Source organism: Echinops telfairi, unplaced genomic scaffold (assembly GCF_000313985.2).
Source record: "Echinops telfairi isolate 266 unplaced genomic scaffold, ASM31398v2 ScPeMD7_6;HRSCAF=24_0, whole genome shotgun sequence".
Taxonomy (NCBI): domain Eukaryota; kingdom Metazoa; phylum Chordata; class Mammalia; order Afrosoricida; family Tenrecidae; genus Echinops; species Echinops telfairi.
Window position 1 is genome coordinate 11,644,364 of NW_022103902.1, and position 24,438 is coordinate 11,668,801.

At 38.3% G+C, this 24,438-nt stretch overlaps 1 protein-coding gene across 1 annotated transcript in view; it reads left to right on the forward strand.

The window, feature by feature from the left end:
* Nucleotides 1-5,416: 5,416 nt before the first annotated feature.
* The window catches only part of NECTIN3 (nectin cell adhesion molecule 3), a 126,301-nt gene continuing 107,279 nt past the window's right edge, over nucleotides 5,417-24,438 (forward strand). Inside the window, exon 1 of the mRNA XM_030884432.2 lies at nucleotides 5,417-5,483. Within this exon, the coding sequence (XP_030740292.2) occupies nucleotides 5,417-5,483 (67 nt within the window). The remainder of the gene's footprint in view (nucleotides 5,484-24,438) is intronic.

The following is a 24,438-nucleotide window of genomic DNA, read 5'->3' on the forward strand; positions in this document are numbered from 1 at the left end:
GATCGCCGGGGTTCGCGGAGCGACCGTGCTCTCCGCCCCGACGCGAGGGTGGGATGCGCTGGGCGGTGCGGAGTTTGCTCCGGGGACCGTTACTTCCTCGCTCCAGTGCGGCGGACGCTGGTAGCGCGGATTTCTTAGCTGGGATTAAGGTGCTCGGGGTGCACGTTTGCCGCCTCCTTTATTGTCACCTTTTGAAACTTGAGCTCCGAGCCCAGAAATCTTCAAGGACCTTTAGCCCAGAGGACTAGGACCTGGGTCGGGTCCACCCTGTTTGCTTCCCATTCCGGAGGAGGCATCGTGTGAGCCCACTCTATAGCATCCCCTACAGTTAAATTCTCTTCGGCCCCACTTCTGGCCCGGCAGCTGCTCCAGCGCTTTGCAGAAAGACCTTCGTTATCTTCCTGCTTATGGGACCTGTATCACGATGCCCCATGTTGATTTCAGCAGACCCTGTTTGCCCCCAGTAATTAATTCTCTTTAAGTGTTACATACCTGACTGCATCGGCTAGGCTATATCCCGATTATTCTATCAAAACAGCACTTACCCCCTCCTCTGCACACACACCCACACACCCTGCTTCAGTCTACTTCACTCATGGAATGCTGGTTTCCCCCTAACATTTTGAGAACTAGTCACTCTGAAGTTGTGTACTCAGGTTTCAGGGACCACAGATCTTTTCAGAATCCTGTTAAAAACAAATAAGCAAAACCCCAAACTGTCGTCCTTGTAAGAAAGATGGACAAAAATGATAAGTAATGAAAGATGATGGTTTGAGAACGTTAGTCTTTGCGGATTAGCACTGTATATCTGGGTACTATGGAAACACTATTCTTGGTGAGGAAGGTGGAGGAACAAAACTTAGACTTGCTCTAAGATGCGTTTGCCTAAAACATTGAGACTGAAAATATAAGGCTGCTTGCTGTTGGTCTCCGTGTTTCATGAAATCTTGTCTGAAACTGAAGTTTCACAGGTATTTATTAAAAGGAGAGTTGGAGATGCTTGTCTATGTCTCGGTAGTGTGACAGAGAAGAAAGGTCGGTTAGGGGGGAGCCAAGTTTCCATCCTGAGATTTGAGTGCCCTAAAGGTTGAGACTTTCTACTACCTATTTACCACCAGGCTTAAAGCACTGTAGTAAGTTTCTGATTTACAGAATATGTAGTTTGATAATTGGCATTTATCTAATCTGCACTGTTTCTAACCCTACTCCTCCAGATGTTTGGTTCCAAGACAATTCTTATTGCTTTTATCTCTTTAAATTGGTGAAAGATTGGATTTGTGTGCTGCTCTTTTCCACTGAGAAAGATTGTGAATGCTTTACAATTGTTGGGTTGGCGGGTGGTAGTGGTTGTTAACAGTTTATTGTCCAGACTTTGTTTTAGGACTGAAAAAATATTACTTGCACATCAACTAGTGGCAGATTGAGCTAGGCAAGACCTTACCTGAAGACTTTGATGCTATGTAATAGGTGGAACTGATACAAGGAAATACATTTGCATAATAATTTCACAGTGGTTGTGCAAGTGAAGTGTTGATTACCTCTGCAAGGAACACATTGGTTTTCACATGGAAGAAGCAATTTTTAAAAAATCTCCGTAACCATGTGTTATTGGAGAGTCTTGCTATTTTAGTTTAGAAGCCTAAAAACTCAAATCAGCCTAGGTAAATGGAGTGATTTAGAGGAAGTGTAAATTGAAGTTATAGAATCTACTTCTTGTAGTTGTAGAGACAGACAGTAGCATTGGGTTACTGTGCACTGCTCATTTAAAAAGCTTCCTTTTTTGGCTTATAGTGTTATAACACCCTAATTTGTGAACCCTTATGACAAGTTTTTTTCCATCTACCCTTCTCTATTTTAGAATTCAGTCTTAGAGTAGGGCACAGTTGTCGTGACTTATGGATGCTTAGTAAATATGGAAACAGAATATTCTTCATGTAAACTGTGTGTTATCTAACATCCATACTACTATTAACAAGGTTTGACATGTAATTTACATTTTACTAAGAAGAGCTAGTTTTAGAGTTCAAAAAATTTAGGCTTTAAAAGAACACTACCTGATGATTGGTTTATCAGAATGCTATTCTTGTTTTAGCATTGTACAGATGTTTTTTTCTTTTTGCTGCTGTTTTTGATATGCTGCTAAAATTTAGCATGGCCTTCAGCTTCTGCAATACCACATATTAGCACAAGATAGCTTTTATAGCATGTTGTAACTGCTAAAAAAAACCCACTACTGATAGGCCTAATAATTCAGAAAGTTGTACCCAAAATAAATATATACCTCAGATTTGCTAGTTGGTATAGGGGTGTATATTATCTGTCTTAAAAAATCTGATGGCTGGCTGCCAACTGGAAGGTCATCTGTTTCAGTGCACCAGCTGATTCTTGGGAGAATAATGTGTCAGTCTACCCCTGTGAACACTTACAGTCTTGGACATACTGGGCTAGCTTCTCCCCTGCTCTGCAGGGTCATTATGAGTCATTTCCATTCAGTGGATGTGCGTTTTAATATCTTATTTAAAGAATCAAATTTAGAAAATGATTTTGTAGGCTGAAGGTCAAGGGATCTAGATTTGCAGGAACAAATGAATTGTTAAATAGTGATTATTTGTTTTTTTCTTGATGAAGTTAATTCATAGGTGATCAATATTATCTCACCTTCCTTTCCCCCTTTTTTTTAAGGTAGAGAATAATGTCTGGGACATGCTATTGATGAAAGGGAAGATACACTATTGGACCTTTGTGTGGTCCAATTTAATTTCCCATTTGACTCTGGGGTTCTGTGACTTTTTCCCATTGTCAGCAGGGTTTTATCATAAGTCTTTAGAAGATGACTTTAAAAGATCCAGTGTAACATGAGTAATCTCTGTACTTTCCTGGCACTTGGGGACTTCACAAACAATTAAGACAGCGTCCTGGCTTCAAGGAACTTACAGCATCGTGATAGACATTAAGGCTGCTAGATGTTTGTGATCGAGATCTGCATGTGTTTCTTTTGTGGGTTGCCCAGTAGAGGCACACAGTCTACTTAAAGACATAGGTATGTGAAATATTTTTTTCAAAACCACTTTTTAAAAATCAACTGAGATCATCTCTCTGGGCAGTTTGTATGTACTAAAGAGGCAGCTTGATTTGGGCGGTCGGGGAGGGAAGGCTGCCATTTACTAGTGATGAATCTTTGGAGTATTATTTAACTTCAGTTAACTTCAAGTTTCTCATCTCTAAAAAGGGATATTTTCTCAAGTGCACAAAGTAAATACTCAAATGCTAACATTTATTATATTGTAAAATAAAATCTAGCCAGCTTAGTATTTGTGATTCATAAATCCTGTCCTGATACCGTGAATAATTGTTTATTTACCAGTAAATTAATTGATTTGCTGTATTTGCGCTTTATATCTTTATACAGTAAAATGGTGTTTCAAAAATTGAATCCATTTTTTCCACACATTTTTGAAGCCCATGATTTAAGTGTATATATAGCACAATCCCCACAAACACCCACTCTTGATGGGGGTTTCTAACGACCCAGTATAGGACTTCTAGGTCTATAAATCCTTCCGGGAGCGGGCAAACTTCATCTTTCCCTGGGGACCGGCTGGTGAGTTTAAACCACCAACCTTTTGGTTCACAGTCCAATGCTTACCTGACAGCACCACCTGGACTTCTTCATAGCACAGTCAGAAAAACTCACTGCCATTGAGTCATTTGTGAACACTAACTAAATATTTGTTGTTTGTTTTAGATAAAGATGGAAATTTCTCCGTTTCCAGATTATTAGAATACAGTGGCATTAATTCAACTACGTAATGTTATGGAACCCAATTGAATTTTCCTTTAGTGGTATAGAGTGCATTTTAGGGTTTGACATTTAGAACATTGACAGTTATATTGAAAATGTAGGGGTGGAGGAAGGGAGTTAGAGTTTAGTATCAGCTTTATCAAGATCCTGATAGTATCACATTAAGGCTTACAATACATACATTGCGTGTGAATCTTTCTTTTCCTCAGTAGCTGTAATTGAAAGAGTATCAACTTGAAACACACACACACACACACACACACACACACACAATAGGCCAAATCTTTCTTTCTACTTGTTAGCTGCGGGAATTAGAAAAAGCTGGAGTATGATATTGGGTCTCTGAGTCAGAATTGATTCGATGGCAATGAAAAGGCCATTATATCTCTAACTACAACTACATCTGAATGTATATAGTTCTAGATTTATTACGCTTGTGCTAATCACTTAAAAAGATAAGAAAATTTGCCATAGGAATCTGTTCTATTTCTTAGCGATTCCATTGGTTGTGTCAGAGCAGAGCTATACACACTCCATAGGGTTTCCAGTAAGTTTTCTGAAGAAGGTGGTGAGGCCTCTCTTCTGAGGTACCTTCAGGAACACGTGAATATCCAACCTTTTATTTAATAACCAAGTGTAATAATTGTTGTGCCGCCTGAAGACCCTGTCACTTAAATTTATTTACGTGTGTGTGTATTCAAAACTCAAACTCACTGCCATTGAGCGGATTCTGACTTTGTAGTACAACCTGGAACTTCCTTTGTGGTTTCAGACACTGTAACTGTTTACAGGAGTTGAAAGCTTCATCTTTCTCTTGCGGAGTGGCTGGTGATTATGAACTGCTGACTTTGCAGTATAGTTTACTGATTTAGCAACTCTGATACATTGTTTTTTGTCTGCGTATTAGGGAGTAGAATTTACAGAGTATTGCTTACTATTTGAAGTTATTGTAGAGAAGCTGCTGGTTGTGATATTGTTAAAAAAGAACATTTTGACAGACTAATTTATTAAGAATTAGTAAGTATATTGCCATAGCACATACTGTAATCTGCTTAAAATCATCTTAAACATTGACAATAAGCAGTATATGGTTTGCCAAGAATGCAGAATTAATCATCACTGTTAATTGAGAAGAACACGAGGCGTTGGCAGAGTAGAGGGGCAGTGAAAAAGGGAAGGCCCCACAACAAGATGGCTCGACACAGCAGCTGCAGCAGTGGGCTCAGACACAAAACCACTGTGTGAATGGCGCCGGACTAGGTGATGTGTCCTTCTGTTGTACATGGAGTTTCTGTGAGTTGGAGCTCACTCTATGGCACCTAACAACTGTAGCATTAATATGTAGCTATAGGGTAAAATCAGTCAATCCATAAAGTCAGTCATAGAATTTCAGAGGTGATTTTGTGCCAAGCACTCAGATCCCCAAATGTGATCACTATTTGTGTGTATTATCTTCATTATATGAAGCCCTGAACTTATATCTTTCTCTGAATTTCATATAATTTAGGGCTTTTATTTTTTGTGAATCTATCAAGAATGGGAGTTACTTTTTTCTTAAATGGCTCACTTACATCAATTTAAAATTTTAGTTGGGTTTGCCTTTTTTGAGGATAGATGGTGCTGTGGACTAAGCACTGGGCAGCTAACAACACCTTAAGCAGTGTAAACCTACGAGGGAAAGGTGAGTGTCTAGATTTTTCGTCTTAGAAACCTTAAGGAGCTGTGCTCCATATGAGGTTGCTATGAGTTGAATCTACTTGATGGCAATAGGTTTGACAGTTGTTTTAGGAAGAATATTGCATTCTCTCTTTAGAATTTTACTTATTTTTGTTAAGGGATCCCAGGGAAATTGTTTTTCTTGCAAGCAAATTTTCCAACTTTTATTCTGCTAAGGGAAGGAAGCACTTGTTGCATTTTGAGTAAATATTCATAGATGAATTTGAGACATGTATAAAAACACCTCATAGCATTACATTTTTCATTATTTCAGATGATTATTTTGTTAGGTGTAAAATAGTAAATTACATGTGACTGTGGATAAGACCAGAGTTCTGGTGTTGTAATGGGTATGCATTAGGCTGTGAACCCACAAGGTCAGCAATTCGAAACTACTAACAGCCTCTCAGAGAAAGACTGGGCTTTTTACTTCCATGAACAGTTAGTGTTAGAAACCCACAAGGGGTCCTAAAAGTCATCATTGACTTACTGACAGTGAATTTGTTTGTTTTTCCTAACAAGACTAGTCTGTCACTTTGTCATACTATGGTGCTTTTGTTTTACTGTGATGCTGGAGCCATGTCTTTAGTATTTCAAATACTAGCAGAGTCACCCGAAGTGAACAGGTTTCAGCAGCGCTTCTAGGCTAACATACTATGAAGGAGGAATGAGCTATCAACTTTGGAGGAATTAGTCTCTGAAACCTTACTTAAAGCATTGAAACATTGTTAGATACCAAAAATCTCATAGAGAGAAGCAGAAAATCATAGTTCCGGAAGAAAAACCTCATGGCAGAAGGTCATCAGAATTTGACAGAGGAAGAGTTGCCTTCTCAAAGTCGAGTCGACCATATGAATATTGTGGATCGACTGCAGCCTGGGGGAGCGAAGCCTGGAGAACTCATTTTGCTTGTACTACAGAACTTAAAATGAAAATTAACATTTATAGACATCAGCTAATAATTGGAACGTGGAATGTATGGAGTATGAAGTTAGGAAAATTTGAAGTCATTAAAAATGGAATGCTAAAGATAGGTATTCTAGGTGTTAAGGAGCTGTAATGGAGTCGTGATGGCCATTGTGAATCAGAAAATCACATGGATTACTATGCCAGGAATGGCAGGTTGAAGACAAATGGCGTCATATTCATGGTCAAAAAGGACATTTCAAGATCAATCTTGAAGTACAGTGTTGTCTGTGAAGTACAGGATAGGATTATATCTAGAAGCATACAAGGAAATCCAATCAATATAACTATTATTCACATTTGTGCACCAACCACTAAAGCTGGTGCTGCATCAATTGAAGAATTCTACCAACGTCTTTTGTTTGAAGTTGATCAGTAATGCACTCAAGATACATTGAAAATTATTGGTGATTGGAATACAAAACTTGCAAAGAGGAAGGAAAATGAGTGGGAAAATATGGTCTTGTTGATAGAAATGAAGCTGTAGCTTGCATGATAGAATTTTGGAAAACCAATGACTGCTTCATCACGAATACCATTTTCTTCATCGACACATGGTGACTATTTACGTGGACTTCTCCAGATGGAATATGCAAAAATCAAATTGACTCTTATGGGAAGGGCTGATTTCAGATGGATCATGGCTGAAAGCAGAGAATATCAGAAAGATGTTTACTTGTGTTTTATTGACAATACCAAAGCATTTGTGTGGATCATAACAAACTGCAGAGAAAAGAAAGAGCATTTCAGAATACTTCATGTGCTCATGTGGATTGAAAGGCAATTGAGCTTACAGAACAAGAGAATACTATGTGGTTTAAAAAGAGGAAAGATTTCACTGTATTTGTTCAATATGCTGTATTGTAGGCTAAGCGAATAATCAGAGAAACTGGCTTATATGAGGAAGAATGTGGCATCAGGATCAGAGGGACGCTTATTAATCTATAATGCACAGATGATATATTCTTGCTGAAAGTGAGGAGGATTTGAAATACAGCTGATAAAGATCAACCTTTTATGTAATCCAACCTGCTGATGTAATCCCACCTTCGTTATGGATTACAACTCAATGTAAAGAAAACAAAAATCAGTATATAGCATAATACATGGAGAAAAGTTGAAGTTATCAAGGATTTCATCTTGCTTGGGTCCACAATAAATGTTCATGGAAGCATCCATCAATCAAGGGATCAAAAGCATTACTTTGGTAAATTTGGTGCACAAGAGCTCTTCAGAGTGTTGAAAAGCAAGTGTGTTACTTTGAGGACTAAGGTGTGCCTGACTTAAGCCATGGTATCTTCAGTTGTCTCATGTGAGTGTGGAAGTTGGACACTGAATAAGGAAGACTGAAAAAGAATCGATGCATTTGAATTGTGGTGCTGGAGAAGAGGTATTATGGACCGCCCAAAAGACTAACCAAATCTGTTTTGAAAGAAGTACAATCAGAGTGCTCCTTAGGCGCAAGGATAGCAAGACTTCAGCCTACGTACTTTGGACATCATGTTTGGTAAAGTAGAAGGGAAGGAAAAAGGTGGAAGGCCTGCGAGGAGATGGGTGGACACAGCGGCTGCAATAATGGGCTCCAGCATGGGGACAATGGTGAGGATGGCACAGGACCGGGCAGTCTCTTGTTCTGTTGTGCACAGGGTCGCTATGCGTCAGAACGGATTTGATAGTATCTGACAACAATAACAACAACATGAAAAGAGCAATGAAGATCACTATCAGCTGCTAAAACCAGGGCAGGGGCCAAGTATGGAATAGACCATCAATTGCTCATATGTCAGTTCAGGTTGAAGCTGAAGAAAATTAAAACAAATCCCCGAGAGTCAAAATGCAACCTAGAGCCTATCCCTCTTGAATTTCAAGGACGGGAGGAGGAACACGCTCAGCGTATCAAACCAAAGGAACTAAATAAATTCAAGCCTTGAGTTGCAATATTGAAAATTCTCTGGTCAAAATATTGAACGATGTAGGAAACATCCAAAAATGATGTAGAGAATCCACATAGTCACTGTAACAAAAGAACTAGTTGACATTCAGTCACTTCAAGAGGTAACATGATCAAGAAGCATTAGTACTGAAGAAAAAGTGTAAGCTGCACTGAAAGTATTAGCCAAAAGCAAGCATCCAGCTATTGATGGATGCCAATTGAAATGTTTCTGCAAGCTGATGAAGTACTGGAAGCACGCAGTTTGGAAGACAGCTTCTTGCCCAATTGACTAGAAGAGATCCATATTTGTACCGATATCAAAGAATGGTGACCCAACAAAATGCTCAAATTATAGAAAAATTCATGAATATCACATGCAAAGAAAATTTTGCTGAAGATCATCAAACATTGGTTTCAGCAGTACATTGTCAGGAAACTGCTGGAGTCAGAAGAGGGCGTGGAACAAGGGATGTCATTGGTGATGTCAACTGGACCTTGGCTGAAAGCAGGGAATTTCAGAAAGGTTTGCTTGTGTTTTATTGACTCTGCTAAGGCATTTGACTATGTGCATCATAACAAACTCTGGATTGCCTTGCGATTTAAGGGGGATTCCAGAACACTTGATTGTGCTGCTGTGGAACTTCTACATGGATCAAGAGGTAGTTATGGGAACAGGAAAAGGAAATACCACATAATTTAAAATCAGAAAAGGTGTGCATTGGGGTTGTATTCTCTCTCCATACTTGTTCAGTCTGTATGCTGGAAAAATAATCAGAGGGTGGATTTTATGAAGAATATGGCATCAGAATTAGAGGGAGGCTTATCAATCTGATACACAGATGCCACAACGTAGCTGAAAGCGAGGCCTGATGAAGAGCAAGGATTGTAGCCTTCAGTGTGGATTACAACTCAATGGAAAGAAATAGAAAAATCCTTACAACTGGATTGATAGGTGACAGTTTGATAAGCTGAGAAAAGATTGAAGTCAAGAATTTTGCCTCATTTGGATCCACAATCACTGCTCATGGAAGCAGCAGTCAAGAGCTCAGAAGATACACTCATTGCATTGGTACAGTCAGCCACACATGACCTCTTTAAAGTGACGAAAAGCAAGCATGTTACATTGGGGACTCAAGTGGGCCTAACTCAAGCCATGGCATTTTCAGTTGCCTCATATGTGAAAGTTGGTACACTGAATAATAAGACCGAAGAAGAATCAATGCATTTGAATTATAGTGCTAGTGAAAAATATTGAAAATACCATGAATTGCCCAAAGAACAAAGAGCTCTGGTGGTGTAGTGGTTGCACAGGACTGCTAACTGCAAAGTCAGCAGTCTGAAACCCCGGGCAGTTCTACTGGAGAAAGACAGAACGTTCTACTTCTGTAAAGGGTTTTAGTGCCATAAATTCACAGAGCAGTTGCCCTGCCTGCATGGTCGCTATGAGTCGGCATGGATTTGAAGACATGAGCTTGGGTTTAACTTTGGCCCAAAGAACAAATGACTTGTCTTGAAAAAGTATAGTCAGTGTGCTCCTTGGATGGTGAGACTTTGTCTCAATACTTTGGCCATGTTAGGATACACCAGTCCTGAGAAAAGGTCCTCATTCTTGGTTAAGTAGATGGGCAGCAAACAAAAGGAAGAACTTGGACATGATAGATTCGCACAGTCGCTGCAAGAATGGCTCAAACATACAGAGACTTGTGGGCATGGCACCGTAGCGGGCAGTTCTGTGTACGTAGGGCTGATGGGAGTTGGACTTGCGGGCACCTAATAACAACAACCAATCCTTGACAGGAGACTTTATAATAGTTTGTTCCTCTGTGATCTTTGTTTTTATTTTAAGTAGATTGTCTATTTTACCTTGTTAAGTGCTCCTTAGTCTTTCAACTTGAAACTTAAAAGAAGAAACAAAACAACACTATTAGGACTACAAATCAGTAGTCACAACTAGACGGGAGCAGCAAAACTAGGATTTGTAGGTGGGCTCAAGTTAGAGAACAATTAAGGAAATGTTTTCCAAACAACTTGGTCAGAGCCCCTTGTGGAATTATTAGATCAGCATTTATAGAGGGTAAAATTTGGAGATTAGAGCATGTATGTCTCAGATGATTCTTCCCCCATCCAATATTGCTCATTACAGTATGTTTTATGATTTTACCAGATTTGGCTATTATTCTCAAAGAAATATACTTACTTTGTCCTTGTTATTGAGAGGGTACTTTAATAGTTTACCAACAAAATTAAGTTCACTATAAACAAAATGGCCATCATTTCTGCTACTTTCTTCTGGAGCCTTTTTGTTCGACTGGTGTTTTGAAACCGGGCAACCCTTTCAGATTCCTAGATTTTCTTGATAGTTTTGTTTTGCATTTAAAAAAATGCTTATTGTTCTAACTTTCTTTAGTTACATGTTTATTTCCCATGGTTTTCCCTTGAAATCCTTGCAAAAATTGACCTTCCAGATCTAGAAGGGTTACAATTCTTGTTCTTTCGGGTTTTAAGTGGCAAAATTATGGTGTATTTATTTGCCCCAGGGTGTACCTCAAGTTATGTGTAGCATCTCATTTTGAGTTTGATTTTAGGAATAAAATGGTGGGTATATTTACCCTAGCAAGTCTATTTTGTGTTTGAAACATTCAAGTGCTATTAGTGGGAAAGGATATGAAAAATCAAGGAGAAAATAAAAGTACTTTCTCCTAGGGCTCCTAATCAGCAATTAAAACATGGTATAAAATTAAAAATGCACCTGACCCTTCTAATTACTCTAATCAAGAGGAAGAACATATTATTGAAGTGTTAGTGTTGGTAAGCTGTGGTAAAGTTTATCGCATTTAGTTAATGTATTATCTATGTATTGGTTATCCATGGTGGCTAGAGTGCTGCAGCAGTGGACTCAGGAACTGGGACTGGGGCTCAGGACCTGGCAGAGCTTCATTCTGTTGTGCATGAAGGGGTCCTGTGAGTCAGGACCAGCTGGAGGACACCTCACGAAGAACAGCATGCATATTAGACTTGATGACAGTTATGTTAGGCCATATTTTTTGGAGATTGTTAAAAAGATTTCTATTTTATCCAGATACAAGCTAGATAAGAGATAAAGTTTCACTGAATTGTGAACATCAAGCTATTAACTAATTTGGCTGAGCTAATCATTCATGGTTGTAATTTCAATTTATTCTGACTAAATCAGACAGTAAACTGCCTAGTTCCAAACTTACTTACTAAAAGTTTGGTTCCTTTCAATACAAAAAACTTTAAATGTTTTTCAATTAAAAAAAATATATTGAAAAGACTCTTAATGGGAGAAGATACTTGTCTGACAATTCTGTCTGCCTCATTAAGGGAGTAAGGCCAGAACAGCAGGGTAGCGCTTTAATGGCTGTACAAAAACTTACTGCCATTGAGTTGATTCTGACTTAGAGCAACCCTGTAGGACAGGGTAGCTAGAATTGCCCAGGTGGTTTCTGAGACTTAACTCCTTGAGAGAGTAGAAAGCCGGGTCTTTCTCCTGCAGAGTGCCTGGTGGTTTCAAACTGCTGACCCTGTGTTTTAGGAGCCCAACCTGTAACCATTATAGCAGGGATACTTCAATAGCTGTAGCATCCACTGTTAAGTCTGTGCTTTTTGGTTGTTAAACTTAAGCCATCAGTAAAAACCTTGAGGAACATACGCAGATACTTTAGTTGCATTGTTTCTGCATCTCAATATCTAATTTGGTATTGGCCTTTGCGTTCATATATGCAATTTAGTCTGCATAAGTCATATGAAAACGAAAATGAACTTTAATATTAAAAGAACGTGCAACATGTGTTCCCTCTTAAGCCATTACCTCTGTTGCACAGTAGCACCCTAGTCAAATAATTAGTTTTTTTCTTTTAAAACTGGTATAATTCCTCCAGTTGACTGACTGAATTTTAATAATAAGAAAACATACGAAAGCTGGAATGAAGACAGCTGTTCCTTCTTAACAGGTACTAAAACTGTCTAGTTAAATTAGTGACAGTGCTTTGTGTATTTAAGGTAGGTTGGTTATTTTTTCAGTTGTCAATGAGAACATTTTCAAATTTTAGGTTCTCAAAGAACTCAGCAATTATGGTGGCTGTTTTGAAGGTGCACTTTATTTATTAAATTGATTTTTCCATGTGTACAAACGGCATTGATATATTTGGGGACATTGATATATTTTTCTAATGTTTATGGTTGGTAAATGTCTGGTGACATTTGTGTTGTAGCATGCCCAAAAAAGTCTTGTCCTCAAGAACTTTTAATCTTAACAGTAGCTTAAAACATGAAAACAATTCTGAAGTTCTCTGTAAAAAAATACGTTTGTTTCTCTGAAGATACTGTTGTTGCTTTGCTGCCCTCTACAGTCATCTGAAATAGTCACTGTGGATTTTTCTCTCATCAGATAGACCAGGGATGTCAAACTCAATTAAAACGCGGGCCATTTGGTGCAACAGGCAAGATTCACACGGGCCACATCATATGTACAAATTTTGTTAAATTTATATTTTGAAGTGAGGATTCAGGAATATGGATAGGATAATTAAAACTATATAATTGGTTTTATTTAAATATTTATTTTATTTAATGTATTTATAAAACTAAAATTATTCTTTTTTACCCCAAACTTGCCAGCGATTTCCTCCTACTAGTTTTCACTTACCTCTTATGTTGTGACCTGAATATATAACAAAGTAAATAATAAAAAACAAAATGTTGGACAGCTGACAACGTGATGCACAATCGTAATGACTTCCCTCTAAAACTGTTAACTAGCGCCGCCGCTAGGTATAATTCATAACAGCATAACGCAGAGTGCTCTTTTTAACCTTTTCGCTATTGAGATCTGTTTACATTACGTGACACTGAGAGTGGCAGACACGTTGCTTCCAAACGTCGCCGAAACTTATACATGTCCACAGGCCACGTGTATACTCGTTTTCAGTAGTGAAAAAGTGAACGAGGGAATTGTGTGTACGGTGTTGCCTCGATCTCCCCTATGCGCTATTTTCTTCATAACAATTTTTTCTGTTTTCATTTTATTTCAGAGTATCGCGGGCCACAAAAAATGCCCTCCGGGGCCGCATGCAGCCCACAGGCCACCAGTTTGACACCCCTGAGAATAGACTATTTTTTGACAAATGAGATTTAAACTTCAGATGGAGTTTGAGTAGTATTTACTCCTAAAATATGGTAACAGTTGACGTATACCAGGATGCAAAAAATAAAGGGCTTAGAAAATGGAGCAGAGAAAAATTGGGGACTGCTGTGTATTAGAAAGCAAGTGAGAACACCAGTTGTGTACTAAGTAGTACACAGTATTCTGTGTACTATTCTGTGTACTGCTTAGTTCACAGAATACGGACATAGTGGCTGTTTCTAAACTTATAAACTCATTAGTATGACTAATTGTGTGTTAGAATCTGAAACAACAAGTAGTATGATACAGTCCAAACATAAAGTCAAGAAAGGTCTGGAAAAGTCAAGTAAGGTAATTCGGGATGCTTTGTCTTCAAGAATGGGCAGAGTTCACACATGCAAAACAGGCTTATTTAAAATAGGGAAGAGAATACTTAAAACATAAAGAACATTTTTGACAGAAAGTACTGTCCTAGGTCCTTTAGAGTCTTTGCCCTTTTTCTTTTTCAAACCATTTTATTAGGCAGTAATCCAGGCATCATGCTATTCTGTAGTTCAATCACATCCCAGTATTATACAAGTGCTACCAAAATCAGTTACAGAACCCTTCCTTCTTGATATCACCGCCCCCTTCCTCCACCGTGCTCCAGGAATCCTTATTCTAGTTGTCTCTATAGGTTTTTCTATCCTGGGTTTTATATACTGAAAAACATAGCAAACGTTCGAGAAGGCTATCTACATGACAAATTGCAGCAGAGATAAACCCCAGTATGACAAACAAAACCCACAAAATATTAAAAACCGTAAAGCCCAAAGTGTATCAGAAGGGAGATCAAGTGACAAGGTTTTAACTGTTCAAGTCAGATTTATCTTTTTGATCTACAGTAGTCATCTCTTCAGTACTCTCTGTTGGATAACCAGGTTATTCCCATCCCTCAGTTACGTTTAGAGGGAAGTCACCAGAAGCTTACTCCCTGTGTAGATCCTGTAAATGTATTTTGGGCTTCCATGTCATCCATGGCTTTCTGCACACCAGAATCTCACATTTTAAGCTGATACTATTCCCTCCTTCAGATTTGGATTATAACTTGCATTCCTTGGATCATAAATGTTGGTGTACTTCTTCCATGTGGATTTAGTTGACATCTCCCTTAGATGGCTTTTTGGAAACAAGCCTTTAAGACCTCAGATGCTATTCTATCTGATAGGTGGGCACCGTCTAGTTTCTTCACCACACTTTAGTCTTTGCTCTTATGAAATGTAAAATATAATTTTCAGGAGATCTTTGAAGTGCAGGATTTGGAATTGGAAAATTTGTGTGTGGGTTTTAATTTAACCAAGTTACTGAACCTCTCGGGCCGTTTCATCCCTTGTAAAATTGGCTACATAATACTTAATACTTCTGTCGTAGAGTTGCTGTGAAGATTATGTGAAATCTTCTTAAGCTGCAATAAATTATTTTACACATAGAACTATGCAGAAGGATAATAAGGGAATGAGTCATTAGAAGTATAAACAAAACATTGTAGGATTATAGAGCAAAGAACAGTTTAAGTGGGGCTGGAGGAAGTTTTCATCAGCAAGTGGTATTTCTAAGAGGAACCTTGGAGAATTTGAATTTCTATTTGCGAGGGAAGGTCATTGTAAGTCCAACAGACCATAGGATGAAGGCTGTATAGAAAGAATTGATGATCCCGTGTGGTTTCAAGCATTAACTCTATTTAGGGAATCATGAATTTTTAGATACTATGCTGAGGAGATTAAACTTTGTGTGGTAGGCAGAAACTACCAAGTCTGTGTGATTTGAGAATATTATATAGTCTGACTTCAATATAAAAGATTGAAAATTTTAAGAGACAATCAGAAAGGAAAACTATAGGAATTGTTCATGGGAAGGTGGAAATTGGAATGAAATGAGGAGCATATATGGAGGAATGAGTCCATTGCAGAAGTAAATGATCTGTACATTGTAGGCAAGGAAAGACGATTTACATATGGACTTGAAATTTTTAGTGAATGATTAGGAGGGATTGTGATACCTTTATTTAACCAAGCCTTTTTTTGGTGGTCATTTTAATTTTAGTATCTCTGTTACATGCTTTAAACGTATAGTTGGAAATTTATTATGAGAGGTAGAGGGGTTAGTATATAAAATAGGAAATTTACAAAGATTGAGGTATTGGAGTTGAATGAGTTAAGAGAAACGGGGTAGGGGAGGGAAGTCAGGGTAGAGAAGGAGAAAAAAATCCAAAAATGAAATCTTAGTTGCTAATGGGAACTACGACTAATATATTTAACAGTTAGAATGTAGGCACTGGTGACTTTTAATAGCTCTTTAGTAAAAAAGTAATTGGGAGGGGGGAAAATCACATTCCAAGGAATTTAACAAATCAAGGAATGATGAAAAATTAGAAGTTGTCTTCTGAAAGATAACAAATATTAGTACATCAAAGTTCTAGTTTAAAGAAAGTTTATTGATGACCAGGTATGTAAATAAAAACAAAAGGAAGCTAGTTATCTAGAACCATATCCAGAACACCAGGATGATGTCACTAGGTACCCATTGAGAGCATTTCTCGCTCCGCTCTAGAGCAGTTGTTCTCAACCTTCCTAAGGCTGCAACCCTTTCATACAGTTCCTCCTGTTGTAATGATCTCCCCAAACATAAAATTATTTTCGTTGCTACTTCATGACTGTAATTTTGCTACTGTTATGAATCAGGCGACCCCTGTGAAAGGGTTGTTTGACACCCCCCCCAAAGGGGTCGCGACCCACAGGCTGAGAACCACTGCTGTAGGCACTGGATAGTATGACCTTGCTTCAGATTTCAGTATTACTGTTTTTATAAATTGGAGGTTATTGCTTCCATACTCTTGAAGAAAATATATTCTCTGCGGAGGTGTCAGCCACACAAAATTGAATGAAAGTTTTATTTATTTGATGAGCCTTCCGTGTTTGGGGGAAGGGAGTGAGAAGCACACTGGTATAGCAAGGTCCAGAAGTGAAACCATTAAGATCACAGATGAGCGTGAAATGACGAGGGGCTCTTCTTTGTACTACTAGATTGGGAGGAAGATTAAGATGGTATACAAAAATGGTTGTAGGCTTAGGGTCAAAGATTAAAGGAGAGACGGTTTGGTCTTTAGTGTTTTTAAATGGTGTCTTTTGAGAAAAAGTGAGTGTGAGGTGATGCTGGCACATTGAGGGAAACATCAAAAATCAATGAATAATACATGACAAGAGGTCAATATTGAAAGCCTAGTTGAAATGGCATTAGATAAATTTCTAAAATATAAATGATGGTATAGAAGTAATAATACATTTATGCTGATGGCTATTAGTCATTTAATTGAGCACGTTATGTGTGCCAAGTTCTGTCCACAGGCTAGTTGACAAAGAATGAAATATGTTTTAGGAATCAATTGTATTTAGTAATTTTGAATGAAGTAGAATAGAGTAAGGCTACTGCATACCTTCCCCTCCCCACAAATAATTTTCATTTTGTACAACTTAATGGCATTAATCATATTCACCAAATTATGTAGCCATCAGCATTATCCATTTTCAAATGTTTTTATGTCACCTTAAAAGGAAACTTAGTTTTCCTTAAATAGTAATGGTCCATTTATTTTCTTTTCCCTCAGTTTCTGGTAAATACTACTAAACACTAATACATTTACCTATCTAGATATTTCATGTAAATGGGACCTATAATATCTGACCTTTTGTGACATTTCCCTAAACATGATAATAATTTCAAGGCCCATCCATGTCATGGTATGCATCAGAATGTCGTTTTGCTGTACCAGTGAGTAATACACCATTGTATACGTATGCCATATTTGGTACAGTGTCTGGGTATTCTTTCTACCTTCTTTGGATGCTTTCTGCATCATTCATTATTTCACCAATGGGATCTTTCAGTATTGCGACTGGAGGCTTGAATTTTTTTCTGAAGTTCTTTCAGTTTAAGATGTGCTGAACAGATGCTTTCCTTTTGGTTTTCTAACTCAAGGCCTTTACAGGTTTAATTTTAATACTTTATCTTCACAAGCTGCTATTTGAAATTTTCTGTTCAGCTCTTTGACTATCATTTCATCCATTTACCTTAGCTACTCTACACTACTCTACACTCGAGCAAGTTTCAGAGTCTCTTCTGACATCCATTTTGGTATTTTCTTTCTTCTCTCTCTTTTTAATCACCTTTGGCTTTCTTCATGAATGATGCTCTTGATTTCATTAAACAATTCCTCACGTCTTCTGTCAGTAGTGTTCAATGTGTCAAATCTGTCTTTGAGATATTCTTGAAATTCAGGTGTATAGACTCAAGGTTGTGTTTTGACTCTCATCAACTTGTTTTAATTTTCTTCAGCTTTAACCTGAACTTAAATATGAGCAATTGATGTTCTGTTTTACAAGTGACCTCTGGCCTGGTTTTAGCTGTCAATTTTTATCTTCTTTATCATCTTTTCCTACAGATTTAGTCAATTTGATTTCTGCGTATTCCATTCTAGAGATGTCCACATGTATAGTCACCATTTGTGCTGTTGGAAAAAGGTATTTGTAATGAAGTCATTGGAGTTGCAAAAATGATCAAATAGTACTGAAGGCAAAAGTCTGAGCTGCACTGAAGGCATTAGCTAAAAACAAGGCTGTAGGCATTGATGGAAGGTCAATGAAACCTTCCAACACTCAGAGAAAGCACTGGGAGCACACGCTCATCTATGCCAAGACACTCGGAAGACATCTATTTGGCCAACTGACTGGAAGAAATCCATATTTCAACCCATTCCAAAGAGGGGTGACCCAACAGAATGTGCAAACCATAGAATAAAATATTATTGATAACACATGCAAGTAAAATGTTGCTGAAATCATCCAACAGTGGTTGCAGCAGTACACTGACAGAGAACTGGCAAAGGTTCAGGCTGGATTCAGAGGAGGACGTGGAACAAGGGATAATATTGCTGATGTCAGATGGACCTTGGCTCAAAGCAGAGAACAGCAAGGTGTTATACTTGTGTTTAATTCACAATACAAAGGCATTTGACTGTGTGGATCCTAAACTATGGATAGTCTGGAGAAGAATGGGAACTTTAGAGCACTTCATTGTGCTCGTGTGGAACCTGTACAAGGATCAAGAGGCAGTTGTGCGAATAGAACAAGGGCATACTGCACCGTTTAGAATCAAGAAAGGTGAGCTTCAGGGTTGTATTCTGTCAACATGCTTCTGCAATCTGTGCTGGGGAAAAAATCAGAGAAGCTGGACTATATGAAGAACAGCATGGCATCAGGATTGGAAAAAGGCTTATTACCAACTTATGATATGCAGATGGCATGTCCTTGCTTACTGAAAATGAGGATTTGAAGCATTTGCTGATGAAGATCAAGGATTGTAGCCTCTATGTGGATTATAAATTAAAGAAAACCCAAATCCTTACAACTGGACTATTAGGTAACATTGTGCATAGAAATTGTCAAGGATTTCATCTGGCTTGGGTGCACAATCATTGCTCTTGGAAGCAGCAGTCAAGAAATCAAACGACACCTTGCATTAGGCAAATCTTCTGCATAAGACCTCTTTATTAAAGTGGTGAAAAGCAAAGATGTTACTTTTGAGGACTAAAGTGTGCCTGACCTACGCCATGGTGTTTTGTCGCCTCACGCACGTGAAAAGTTGGACATCGAAAGAGGAAGATTGAAGAAGAATGGGTGCACTTTGAACTATGGGGCTGGTGAATAATACTGAAAGTACCATGGACTGCCACATGAATGAGCAGATCTACCTTGGACGATGTGTAGAGACATGCTTCTTTTAAGCAAGGATGGCGAGGCTTCGTCTTGTATACTTTGGACATGTTATCAGCAGAGACCATTGCCTCGAAAGGACATCATACTTGGAAAGTAGAGGGGCAGTGAAAGAGAGGACGACCCTTGGCAAGATGGATTGATGCAGTGGTTGTTACAAGGGGCTCATGTATAACAACAGTTAGGAGGATCTGTTGTACACAGGGCTGTTATGTGGTGGAACCAATAGAATGACACCTACCAGCAGCAGCAACCCCATGGTAAGTCAGTCTCAGGGTAGTTTAGAAAGTGCATTGAAACCTAGAATTAAGAGAAAAAGATTTTTTTTTGTTAATGAAAATTTTGAAGGAGCTTTATATGTTTAGCTTTTTTGTGTGTTTTTTTTAAATATGTTTAGCTTTTTAAGGAACGGCCACACTTTTACACAGCAGCTGCACCATCTTATAGTTTCATGACAATAGATGAGTTTTCCAGGTTCTCCATATCCTCGTCAAGACTTATGTTCTGTTTTCTGATTACAGCTGCCCTTCTAGTTGCTAAATTGCTTTCAAGTTGATTCCAACTCATTGCAACTTCATGAGCACAGCATAACTATTTTATAGGGTTTTAAAGGATGTGACATTTTGGAAGTAGATTGCCAGACCTATCTTCTAAGACACCTCTGTGCATAGGCATATGGAGGAAATGCCATCTCAGTGTGACTTTGGTTTACACTTTCCTTAATTTAGGTCCCTGTGATATATTAGATGTTTGTTTTTGACTAGTAACTGAACGGTCTGTGGTTTAATTTTCCAGTGATCTGGAAGTCTACATTTAGAAGATTATAGCCATTGAAAACCTGTGGTGCACAGTTCTATCCTGAAACACATTGGGTTGCCAGGAATCCTTCTCGACTCAGCCCCAACTGGTTTGGGTTTAAACGGCTGCTGACATTGAGCACTTTTTCGTATGCTTATAGGCAGTTTACATCCTTTGAAGAAATGTCTGTTGGTCTTTTGTTTATTTTGGGGATGGTTCATCCCTTTTTGTTAAGTGGAAGGAGGATCTGTGCATTTCAATTATGGTGCTGCTGAAGAACATTAAAGTACCTAGGGCTGCCAAAAGAACAATCATCTGTTTTGGAAGAAGTACAGCCAGAATGCTCTTTCGAGGCAATGATGGGGAGCATTTGTCTCTCTTTGGATGTGTTGTCAGGAGAGACTGCTCTCTGGAGAAGGACATCATGCTTAGTGAAGTAGAGGCTCCGGAAATAGAGGCAGGCAATCAATGAGAAGGATTGACACAGTGGCTACAACAAAGGGCTCTAACATAACAATTGTGACGATGGCAAAGCACAGGGCAGTCATCTGTTCTGTTTACCTAGGGTTACTATGAGTTAGGGACTTTATATGAGTACACTGTGATGGCAATTTATATGAGTACAACATCTCTGCACCGGACACTTCTCCCTAACTTCTCTGCTCTGGAGCTCTGCAATGCTAGTCCTTTTGTGTTTTCTGATCATGAAAACAATTTGATGAACACTTGAAATCCCTTGATGGAATGTTGTGTAAACCGTAACATTTTGTTGCTGACCAGCTACTTAAGCACTTCACTTAGTCCATCTGTAGCCATGACTGTACCACCAATTCCTTTCTCTTCATTGCCTCTGAATTTTTGAAGCTATAATTTCAGAGGTTCAACATAAGTGCCAAAGCCCAGCGTGGACATGGCAAAAAGAATGCCCCCGCCATTGATTGTTTTCCATTTCTCTTTGTGGCACTTTCACTTGATGGTAAAGCTGATGAACTTATTCACACATCCTTGAACTCATTCTTTAGCATTTTTTTACAATCTGACAAAAGAAACAATTGGTTTGTAGGAAACCCCATCATATTCCTGTCAACTCACAAAAGTACAATGCCCCAGGCCTTTGTCAGGTTGGTGAGCGCCAACCTTTTATCTCTGGAGGGTGAGCTAACATCCCTAATACAACATAGGGTTTTCTCTTCTTTTTAAAAAATGTAGTCTTGTGATGCAGAAAAATTTAGTATTAATATTTTTAATTATCTAATTATCCTGGCCTTTGACTCAGCAATCTCGACTGGAAGGAAGAGTGACCAACCAATTTTTGTGTCCTTACGATAAACTCATGAAGTAAAGCAATCGATAGTTTGGAAGTGTATCACTTGAAATCAGTATTGTAAGTATGTTTGATCCATGATATGCCTATTTTTTGTAGGCGTACAACATCCACATAAATTTTAAAAGAAAAATTAAGTGAACCATTGACTAAGTTGTTGTTAGTCCTTTGACACTTAGTCTCTCCCCTTGTCTTCCTCTGGCATCTCTGCATGATCCCTCTTGGCATAACTAGGCAGCAGGCTCGAGGCTTTTTCTTGTTTAACTCATTGCTCATCCTCCGTGTGTACACATGAGGATGTATTAATAAAGCCCAAACTCTAGAACTCTGTGCCTCTGTGACCACCCCATGACAGACCACTACCATTCATGTGGCTGACTGTGGAGAACATTACTTGTTTTCACTGCTTCTTTCCGACCCCATGTGTCTCTGACGTAGAACAGCTTCGTTGAACTCGTAGATATTAAAGGCTTTTCATTTTGTTTGCATCCTTTTAATTCATCACATTTTGCTTAAGCTTTCCGTATCATATCTAAAATCCTCACGTTAAAAATTAGTCCCAAAGAGTTACTAAGACGTTTTGTTTTAGGAGTTTTGTGGTTTTAGTTCATACATGTAGGTTATTGATCCGTTTTGAGTTAATTTTCTTGTGTAGTGCAAGATGAGTTCAGGTTCATTTGTTTACGTGTGGAGACCTTGTTGATTTTGCACAACTTATTGAAAATATTATTCTTTCCTCATTGAATACACTTGATTCCTTTGTTTAAAAAAAATCAGCATACCATAGATGTATGGTTTTACTTTTGGACTCTTACTCGTATTTCATTTTCTGAATTTGTGCCAGTACTACACTGTATTGATTATGGTAGCTTTATAGTATGATTTAGAATTTGAAATTCATATTTTTTTCTACTTTTTCAAGATCACTTTGTTAAATCAGAACTCCCTTTTTCTTGTTCCTCCAGTGGTAGTTTGGCCATTGCTTTGAGGGTTTTTTATTTTATTTTTTTAACTGCTATACATTACTGAGAGCTTATTTTTCTATATCTTATAATGTTATAATGCTAAGAGGGTTCAGTAAGTTCATGGAAGAAGTGGAATGAAAATACAGTGTTAAATTTTTCCATGAACTTTTTGAAGCAGCCTGGCATTTGGTTTGTTGCATTGTCACTTTTGTTGATTTGTAACTATTTTCTGATTTCTCATTTTACCCATTGGTTGTATAATCAGATGCTCTTTAATTTCACATATCTGTGTAATTTCCAGTTATTTATTTTTATAGTTTGTTGTTTCTCTATTAAGTTCAAAATACATCTTCTGTTTTAAACTCTCTATTGAAGTTTATTTTGTGACCCTGCAAAACTGGAAAAGAATTTGTATTATGCTAGTGTTAGCTGGAGCTAGATCTAGTTGTTTTATCCTGCTTCTGATCTATTTCCTTATTGATCTTCTTTCCTGGTGCTCTATTTATTATTGGAAATGGTGTATTAAGATTGCTATTGATACTATTAGGTACCATCAAGATGGTTTCAGCTCATAGTGACTTTAAATCCGAAGTGGGGAATCTTTTTCCTGCCATGGGCCATTTGGATAATTATAATTCACGGGTCATACTGGTCCAGCGTCCAGTGAATTCATCCCTGACGTGATGACTGGAGCAACGAACTACTCTGGTGAGATGTGCGTTGATGTCTCCAGTCTTGTCTGGCCCTCAGCCTGCTCTAATCTGCTAGGGCAAAACACTGCTTGGTCTTGTGCCATCCTCAGAATTGTTGCTACGTTTGAGCCTCTTGTTGAAGTTCTCCTGTCATTCTACCTCACTGACCATCTTTGTTTCACTGCTTTCCTTAGTATGATGTCCTTCGTAGGACTGTCCTCTTCAGTTAATATATCCTAAGTACGAGGCACGAAATCTCACCATCCTAGCTTCTGAGGAACACTCTTGTGGTGATTTATTGGCTTTTCTGACCATTCGTGTTGTTGTTAGGTACCAGCTAGTCAGTTCCAACTCTTAGCGACCTTATGTGCAGAGAACGAAACACTTCCTGTCTTCGGTCATATGAATAATGTTCTTATGTTTGAGTCCCTTGTTACAGCTGTTGTGCCAGTCCACCTTATTAAGGGTCTTTCTCATTTTCTCTGCCCCTTTACTCTTATCTACCAAGCATGATGTCCTTTTTCTAGGTACTGGTTTCTTTTGAAAACAGGTGTAAAGTAGTAAAACCAGTATTCGTTATCAATACCATAATTCACAGATCTCAGTTCCTCAGTCTTCCGGATTCATTTTCCAGGTTTGCCATCCGTATGAAGTGATTGAAAATGCCGCTCCTTGGATTAGGCATAAAACGACAGCTATTCATTTTAATACTTATAAGGGGTCATTTGCAGTACATATGCACATTATTTAATTTCTTTACTGTTGGTTTCATGGACATTGATTCAAGTGAAATGAAGTCCTGAAAACTAAAATATTTTCTCCATTTAACATGTTTGTTGCTTATTGGTCCAGTTGTGAGGACTTTTGTTTTATGTTGAGGTATAAACCATATTGAAGGCTTTTTTTTTGGGGGGGGGCACAATTAAAATAGTGGCTTTTGAAGGGTTCTGCCAAACCACTGAAATTCAAGGCAGAGGTCAGGAAATGGCAGTTGCTTTTTTGGAATTCCAATGAGATATTCTTGATAGGCTCTCTTGAATGATAAAGGATGATCACAAGGTTGATCATTGCATCAGAAAAAGGCGAGGAATATGGAATTGAATTTTTTTCTGCCATTGTGATAGGACCACCTGCTCATTCTTTAAGGGGAGGTAGCAGGGCTGTCTTAGGAAATTTCCTTAGGAAATCTTATCCTATCCACCCGACAGCCCTGGTCTTATCCCATCGGAGTCCTTTTATTCTCCAAACTCAAAAAATATTTAAAAGGAACATGACTGATGCCGCTCAAG